At 43.0% G+C, this 9,061-nt stretch overlaps 1 protein-coding gene across 1 annotated transcript; it reads left to right on the forward strand.

The window, feature by feature from the left end:
• Positions 1 to 5,395: 5,395 nt before the first annotated feature.
• Positions 5,396 to 7,990, forward strand: LOC113170329 (DOMON domain-containing protein FRRS1L). Its single transcript, XM_026372390.1, has 5 exons — positions 5,396 to 5,895; positions 6,250 to 6,334; positions 6,624 to 6,762; positions 7,195 to 7,441; positions 7,530 to 7,990. The coding sequence occupies exons 1-5, from the start codon at positions 5,691 to 5,693 to the stop codon at positions 7,700 to 7,702; spliced, it is 849 nt and encodes a 282-aa protein (XP_026228175.1). The 5' UTR covers positions 5,396 to 5,690; the 3' UTR covers positions 7,703 to 7,990.
• The last annotated feature ends 1,071 nt before the right edge of the window (positions 7,991 to 9,061 follow it).

Consider the following 9,061-nt stretch of genomic DNA (forward strand, 5'->3'; position numbering starts at 1 on the left):
AGATTGAGCTGTCATTCGACAGGCAGCAGATGAAGATTAATGGAGCGTGCAAACAATAAGAGGCTGGCAATGATCATAAATATGCTAATGGCCATTATCAATACACACTCACTGACATGCACATGTGTATGTGTGTGTGTGTGTGTGTACAGTATTCATGCAAAGATTTGGGGTGGCAGGTGATTCAGGTTACTGAGTTAAAATCATTCTCTCTCTCCCATCGGGATACACACCGAAAAGCCACACGCGCACACACACACACACACACACACACACACATATTTTTAGTGTGGCAGCGTGTTGGCTGACTGATGGACGGTCCCGTGTGTAATGTTTGGGCTGTGGGCTACGAGAGGGAGGGGAACTGAGGCTCATTGAGTAGATGACATGATTGGTGTCACATTAAAATGTGTTTATTTAGTGTTTGTGCTGTTGTGTGGGCATGTGAGAAGGGCAGTGGATAGTGATGATGTCTGTGCCAAGCCTCTGATTAAGAGTACAGGTTCAGCTAATGGCACAATGAGAGGCTGATTAAGAGAGGAGGAGATGGTGCAAAAAGAGAGCAGAGGAAGATAAAAGGGATAGATAGACAGATCTATTCACTAAACTGATGATGGGGCCCTTTGTTGTCTCAGCCATTCTGTGGTTCTCTGGGGTCCTTCCTGTGTCTGCAGACGAACTCATTTTTTTAATGAAAAGCCTCCTTCTTTATCTCTTTCTACCTCCCCTTCTTTCCTCGTATTCTCCCGTGCCACCCATCTGGGTCACGCGGCACAAAAGAGTAGTACGGAGGCCCTGAACTAAAACCCGGTCGTCCACTTCATCACCTGAAACCACATTCTTAACCTCCTCCAACCTACTTTTCATCTCAGGTCGTCTCCTCTCTCACATCCCACCCACTCCTCTCTGCTCCACTAGGGTCTGCAAGGTCTTCTGGGAAATGTTGAGGGCTCACGGGGCTCTCCAACCTTCCCTGTCCTTTAGACACACAAGCACCCCCCCCAGTCACAGACAGACACACACACACCAACCAATACTGATGGAGAGTGTAATTTGTGTGTAGCAGGGTAGCAATGGATGGAGTGTGTAAAATAGACATAAAGAAGTGGTTATGATTGGGGCTAATGAGCTCACATGGGACGTTCGGGTAGAGCAGGCTGGCCAATGGCAGGCTTGGCTCACGTACACCTCTCTGGAAGGTCCCTGCTGAGCTGAGGCCCCTTGTGTCCTCGTGGGAATTTGTTTGTGTATGCGTGTGTGGGTTTGGTTAGTTCCTGTTTGAAAGCCTAACAGTCCCTGTGGTCATTACACACTCAGTCTGCTGAGCTGGTTATTATTTTTCTCCTTGGACAGGGGTAGTTAAGCATTTAGATGTTGAATCACATCGGTCTTTAAGTCAAGGTCACTGCTAACTAGGACTAGGACTCAGAGGGACTCACTTGTTTTTTGGAGTGTTATTGAGTTTAATCCACTGCTCTTGGATGCTGAACAGAGCAATCTCATAGAAACAGTGATGATTACTAGCACTGCATCAGTGGGAAGTGTGGGTGTGTGCGAACAGGTGTGTGTGACAGTGTGTCATTCTGTGTGTGTCTCATTGCCATGCATCGTGTGTCGGTGTTGTCCAGGAGGCTGAGCCTCCGTGCAGTGCTCCAGGGGAGAGTTATAGATTACTGTCTGGAGCGGGCAGGGGCCAGGGGAGCCGCTGGAGCCCAGACCCGAGAACTGTAGGCTGGGCACGGCTCTCAGCTCATCAGCCTATCTCTTGAGGCTGCGGAGCTTAACCTGGAGCAATGCTCTGATTAACCAGACTAATGATGGTGCAGCCCCCAGCTCCCAAAGCCCAACACCATAATCACTGCTGAAGGCCCTGGCCAGTGCATCTATATGGAGAGAGAGAGAGCAGTGTCACAGCTTAATGGATAAGTCTACCGACAACAAGCATTTTAAATCAGCTGTCAATACGAGCTTTGAGAGTCACTCACACGGCAGGGGGCCAATGTCTGAGATGCTGGGATGAGATCAAATACATTCAAAGCTTAAATAATTTTCAGCGCTTGTCAGCTGCACCGTGCAAGTGAGTTTGTGCTCAAGTGAGTGTGTGCTTCAGTGTTTGTGTGTATGTCACTACAGTCGGAGGTGTTTAATGAGTGCTGATCGATGTCTCATCCGTGCCTCCTTATCTCTAAAGCAAACATTTGGCACAAATTCAGCACAATGGAACCTTTGAGCCTTTGGTACACACAGAGACCCTAACAGACCAACAACACAAACCTAACAAGGTATGCAAATAAGACAAAGACAGACAAGCTTTTGTTCATATCCCATTGTCACAGAAAAATACCTACTAAGTGTAATAAACATGGGCTAGAAGAGATGTGTGTGTTTGTGGGTGTGAAGATGGGATGGGTTGGGTGGGGGTGCATTGCTTTGCAGACAGAAGAACATGCCAATAGTGCTTACTGTTCTCTGTGAGTAAAGTGATTTCTGACAACTCCTAAATGAAGCCCTCGGGGTGAAGGGGCCTGGGTCTAGATCAAAGAGCTGCTTTATGACTGTTTGTGTGTGTGAACGAGTTAGAGACAGAAGTAATAGCTTGGCGGTATAAACGGTGCTGAGTCGATAAGTGATCTAGCCACGGTCCTATGGAGAATGAAGTGGAAGGTATCCAACACAGAGTGTAGATACCAAAATAAGAGACATAACCAACAGGTGAATAAAATGATACCTCTGCAATTCTACTATACATACATACATAATATGTAGGTAAAGCTCCAAGAGTCATGAAACAAAACAAAAAAGAAGATCTACTGTTCATGTATAAGTAACAAACCATAAGTTTTACTGATATCAAATGAACCATTCTGTATAAAGACTACTTTCATGTATTTCAAGTACATTTTGAGCTCTTTTTTTACTTAAGTAAAATTGGACACACACAGCACAGCATACGGCAGTATTTCTACTTCTATGTAGAAATATTATATTATTATATTATATATGTAGTATTTTTATTTCTTTCCTACTTGTTCCATCACTTACTGTCGATTCTACTTAAGACACAGTCTTTAAAAAGAGGTTGAAAACAGTTCTATTGTTTTGAACGTGTCCCAAAACTGTTAAACACAGTTTTATTTAAGGTGACACAGACAGACAGTGTTGCTATTGGTCCCCTTATTTTATTGATGATAACAAAAATTTAGATTTTCACCAGACTTACTGACAGAAGGAGGAGAAGACTATATGACAGAGGAGGTATGAGTATGCATTGCTTATGTTCAGTGGGCCAGTTTTCATGAGTCTACCGGGGCTGTTATTGACTGACAGCCCAGACTAAGCCGTTCACATCGCTGCTGATCCCACATAACATCCAGGGCTTACCTTGCGTGACCGGATACACCGCTGTGTGTGTCTGCATGTGCACCAGGCATACATTTATTTCTATTAGTGTGTGTATGTGTGTATGTGTTTAGCGCTGCCTTTACAAGTGCGGGCTGACGGCTAAGCAGGAGACAGATCCAGGCATGCACCCATAGCAGCTGTGTTTCTGAATGGATCCAATGGCCATTGTTCTCCTGTCACTAACTCATCTCTCAGGCCCAGGAGACACACCGCTGACATTTACCCCTCCACCCCCCCGCTTGCCTCACACCCTCTCCTCATTGCTCCTCTCCCACCATCACCTTCCTCTCTCCTGCCTCATTTTTTCTTTCTCTCTCTCCTACTGCTTCCATCGAGCCCTTTGCTCATTCTTTCTTTCTGTCATTCCATCGCTTTCTATGGCATGATGCGCAGGGACAGATGGGTGTGTGAATATGTGTGTGTGTGTGTGAACCAGAGTGAGTGTTTGTGTTAATGAGTGGTCCTTTAAGGCTATTAAGATAAGATTGCTACACCCTGAGTCCCTCATTACCCAGAAAGCATTGCCCCCTGCTCAGAATGGTAATTGGGAAGGAGAGAGAGGGACGGAGAGAGATGGGGTAGAAGTGGAAATAATAGAATGATAAACACAGGATAATTGGGAGGACGATGGACAAGGATTGATCAGCTTGATTTGTGTGTTCGCAGGGATGAAGAGAAGAGGGGTTAAAGGTCACACACTCGTGTATACACACACACGTATGATACACAAAAGTATGTTTTACGTGCATGAGTGGATGTTGCCTCAACCTGGACACAGGATACAGACTGCTGCTGCAATGCAGAAGTGGTTATTATTATTAATGGTACGGCCTTTATTATTAGATAATTTACTAACTAACTGCAGATATTGCTTTTTACTAACTATTTACAAAGTTAAACTGTGTGTTTGTGCGTATATTCTGTCTGTGTGATTATGGATGTCAGTCAGCCTTTAATCCCTCTGAGAGTAATTGCTGTCTGTTTTCTGTTTTAGCCTCTTCCACCCTGTGTAACACCAGCATCACCTACAGGACACAGACAAGAACAGCTTCATGAGAAGACCTTGATTTTTTTTAGACCTTTGTCACTTTTTGTCCTAGATGTTCACAGCTGTCAATATGATTTTTATAGATAATATGATTCTCTTTCGGATTTGAAGTCCTCTGAGATCGTCTCGTACTCTTTCAGTGTTATGCTATGTTACTTTTTTAGTTCTCTTGACAGTTGTAAGAGCATATTGGTAACATAACAGTATGAGATATCGGTGTAGGCAGGAAAGCAGAGAACAATGATGATGATGAAAAAATTATTATTTTACTTTTTAACATTTTTGTCTTTATGAATTAGAGGTATTTACAATTCTGTAAAATGTATTTTAACTAGGGTCACAGTATTAATTCAATAACAAATGCTCTAGATTTCTTCTGTATTCCATAACTATGGAGGTGACAAAGTATAAAAGCCTATTACTTATTTACACTGTTTCCCAGGTGTCATTCTTCAATGATCCAACCTGTACAGCATATGAAGATAAAGCTGTGGAGTGATATCACCATCTAGTGGTAGGTTGGTGAACAGCCTGATAAAGACAGGATGTAGTAACAGCTGATGGATGCCAGTGAAAATCGCCAGATGAGGTTTCTGAGCCAACTTTAACTCAATAAAGCATATTCACTCATTCACACGATCGATCCCAATCACACCCTCCCACATACTGTAGGTACGAGCAGCTGAGTGGTCGGATGTGCTTTTTTTCTCAAGTCAAATTTACAAATTCAATCAGAAGACTTCAAACCTCTGAAAGGCTGTCTGTCAACTGTGTTAAAATCATAATCCCCAGCTGATTGAGCCTAATAACAGCACGTTGCGGCTGCTCATTGGTTATCCCGGTGATTGACTGAAGAGAGGAGAGGAGAGGGAGGTCGGAAGAGACCATTCATCCGGCCAATGAATATCCAAAGCTTATTGAGCGCTGCGAGGCCTCTGGATTCGCTTTCCAAAGAGGATTATGGGCGTGTAGCAGAATTAGATGATAAGATTACAAATTTGGGTAATTTAGAGTTGGATTAGCCGTTTGATCACACTGTAGATCACCGTGAATCCACCCCCCACCCCCACATCCCTGGAAACAAACAGCCGAACGGGGACTGGGGATGCGCACGGAGATGACATTTGTGACGCTGCGATGGAAACCTGCGAGGAAACTGAAATGAAACCCAGAGCGAGCATCCCATTTTATTACAGGTTGATTTAGTGGTTTCACATCGGATCCTCTCGTATTATCAGACATGGTTCTGCTGCGGAGACTCCTGCAGCTGTCGGTGCTGCTCATCCAGAGCGGATGGTGGAGGGTCGCGCCGAGCCCCACCGACGAGGGGACACTCCGGGCAGGCCACGGGGAGCACGGAGAGCCGGGACATCAGGAGCCACACAAGGACTCCTACAGCACGTTCGCCTCCGAGTTCCTGGAGTCCAGATATCTGTCTGATGATGGTAAGGATCTAGTTTAAGGATTCATGTTGTTTGCATGCTGTCTACACAGACTAGAGACAAATACAACAAAGAGAGACTGTAAACAAATGTGTTGTTTATTTTGTCTTGCATCTAACCTGTCTCCTCTGCACAAGGCCTTTCAGCACCCAGGCTAGTTCCCTGGTGGTAGCAGCTCACCCCTCTTCCCCTCTTCCCCTCTCTCTCTCTCTCACACACACACACACACACACACACACACACACACACACACACACACACACACTGTGCAGATGGCCTCCCCTTAGTTGGTCCTTTGACTGTCTTGACAACAGAAATCCATTGCAAGCATCAGAGTTGCTGATATTGCATTTTCAGGCTATCCGTTTCCCACCGCCCCGCCAGTGGATCCTTTTGCCAAGATCAAAGTCAGCGACTGTGGAGTAACCAAAGGCTGCATAAGGTAAGACAAGTTGCCAGTTCTCTCCTTCTGAAAACAGAGCTCAACTGTCACTGTGGTCCCTGGGGCTCCTTTATCCCAGATCCTTCTCGGAGCTGGAGCTAATTTTGGAAGCTCCACTGTGTAGTCTTTGTTGTCTGAAACCCTGATGAAACTATTTATGCTGGTGCTTTACCTTGAGTCTTTCTTTGCTCTAATATTCTGAACATTGGGAACCAAACATTCTTCATTGACCCTTTGCTTGATGGTGTTTTCTTTTCGAATGAGTGCGTAATTCTTTGTTTTTGTCCAGATACGGGAAACCAGGGTGTGATGCTGAGACTTGTGACTACTTTCTGAGCTACCGTCGCATCGGAACCGACGTGGAGTATGAGATGAGTGCGGACACAGACGGCTGGGTGGCTGTAGGTTTCTCCTCAGACAAGAAGATGGTGAGCAGCTGTTTCATGCAGTGAAATCCAAAAGATAAAAATTCAAGGATTTAAAAAACACAAAAAGTTATGACATTAAATATGAAGAAGAAAAATCTGTTTGTATGTACTGTTTTTAGATCAGAAATCAACTGTAAGCTAATTTTTGGCATCCACTGATACAAACATTCACTTTGGTGGATTTGATCCACTCGTCAGAGGCTGGTTCAGGTTTCTGTTTTGTTTCTCAACGTTAAGCTGAGAGTACAAAACTATTAACTAATCCTCAAGATGATTAGTTAGTTAGAGTATTAGTTCCTCCTAGAGAAAAAACATAGAAACCTCACTTGTGCATTATGGTGAGCTGGGCTATTAAAGGTTTAGAGAATCAGTTGTAGGGAGAAAATACTGTTTCACAGTAACACTTGTGTTTCTGTATGTCTTTTTCTTCAGGGAGGAGATGATGTCATGGGCTGTGTCCACGATGATAACGGTCGTGTCCGGATTCATCACTTCTACAACGTCGGCCAGTGGGCCAAGGAAATCAAGAGGAACCCAGCCAGAGATGAGGAGGGCATTTTTGAAAACAACCGGGTGACCTGCCGTTTCAAACGGCCACTGTATGTCCCTAGAGAGGAAACACTTGTGGACCTACACCTGTCATGGTATTACCTGTTTGCATGGGGGCCTGCCATACAAGGTGAGAGATCAAGCATCAGCATAAAGTCAACTCTTTCATTCTGCTTTTATTGCCACAATGATGTACATTGTCTTTCCTTTTGCAACAGGTTCTATCACGAGGCACGACATGGACAGCCCACCAGTCAGTGACCACATGATCAGCATCTATAAGTATGAGGACATCTTCATGCCCTCCACAGCCTATCAGACCTTCAACTCTCCACTCTGCTTACTGCTCATAGTAGCCCTCACCTTCTACTTACTAATGGGAACGCCATAATGAAGCACAGCAGAGCACACAGTAGAGAAAAACAGGGAAGAGAAAAAGAAGCAGCAATAAGAAAAAAGTTGCCATTTTTGTCAGATGCCACATTAAATTGTGTCATTCGCACAAAGAGATACTATAATAGATATATTGTCTGAACTCAGACAGAGGATGACATATTACTAGAGTGTCAGAGACCTTGAGTAGACAAGAGGTCTGATAAAAGAATAGTTATAGTACAATAGGACAGTTATTTTCAGTATTTATTTAGTATGAAGAGTTCACATGCCAATAAATAAATCTCTCAAGTCTTCAAAAACACTGCATGCACTGGAAATGGTTTATAAATCCCACTGTTCACTGGTGAGAAGACGGTGTTGACACAGAGAGTAAACAGCTCACAGATGTTTGCCCACACTTTTCCTTTGCCTTTACTCATGTTTATATGGATATCATCCTTTGCAAGAGCAAAAGAAAAACGGACAGTTTGTTTGATGGTTTGTATTGTCGAATTATAATTTCCAAGATTTTAAGAACTGCCTATAGGATGAGCTCAGCATGTAAGTGATTTTCATTAACTTTGTTTGGCTCATTTAACTTTTCTATACTTTAATTCTAAAGGTTTTTTTCCACCTTTTCTTAACCACGGCCATGGCTTCTGGGTTTGTTTACCTGTACTGATGCACCAAGACTGTGTTTAATAGACATAGCGCATTAGTCTGAGACTGTGTTTAATGGACAGACAGAGAGTGTATAACTCACTATTGCATATACTAGCAATAACACAGAACAGGAACTAACTCTGGATTGAAGGACATTTCTGTTTGGACTTCTCCTGGTTGCTATTGTAGCCTTTTGATCTGTATGAATGACTGAATGTGTTAAAATGCCTCCTGCTGTAATAATCTTCCCTAGTTGAGTTTATTATTAATAAAGCTTTTAAGAAATCTACAAGAAATGCAAATCTGTTAGTCAAACAGTATAAAGCTAATAGACAAATTTGTATTAAAATTTAAAATAACTAGGAATATATTCTAGAGCTGTAGCTGCCACAAAGTACAGTCAAACCTCAAGCTGCACTATACAAAAATACTTATTTCCATAAGCATATGTAAGACTCATGACCCTAGTAGTTAAAAAAATATAGTCAGTATGAGTAAAAATGTGTTATGGTTATTATATGTTCTGGTGGCACAGGCGATTTCCACAGTGTCTTTATTAATGCCACCACTGTGGGGTACCAGAGTGTGGAATAAAAATGTCTAGATATAAGATAAACAAAATAAAAAAAAGAAGAGCTTATTTACAATAGAAATATTTATCAAACAAATCAAAGCAAATAAACATTACATAATCAATAACATCACAATATAA

The sequence above is a fragment of the Anabas testudineus genome, chromosome 16 (genome assembly GCF_900324465.2).
Source record: "Anabas testudineus chromosome 16, fAnaTes1.2, whole genome shotgun sequence".
NCBI classification, from domain to species: Eukaryota; Metazoa; Chordata; class Actinopteri; order Anabantiformes; family Anabantidae; genus Anabas; species Anabas testudineus.

What these genes read in the sequence shown, in the direction of transcription:
- LOC113170329 (XM_026372390.1), top strand. Translation starts at nt 5,691, where the DNA reads ATGGTTCTGCTGCGGAGACTCCTGCAGCTGTCGGTGCTGCTCATCCAG. An exon ending in GTAACCAAAGGCTGCATAAG is followed by an intron (nt 6,335 to 6,623) that starts GTAAGACAAGTT and finishes GTTTTTGTCCAG; the next exon opens with ATACGGGAAACCAGGGTGTG. An exon ending in ATGGGGGCCTGCCATACAAG is followed by an intron (nt 7,442 to 7,529) that starts GTGAGAGATCAA and finishes CTTTTGCAACAG; the next exon opens with GTTCTATCACGAGGCACGAC.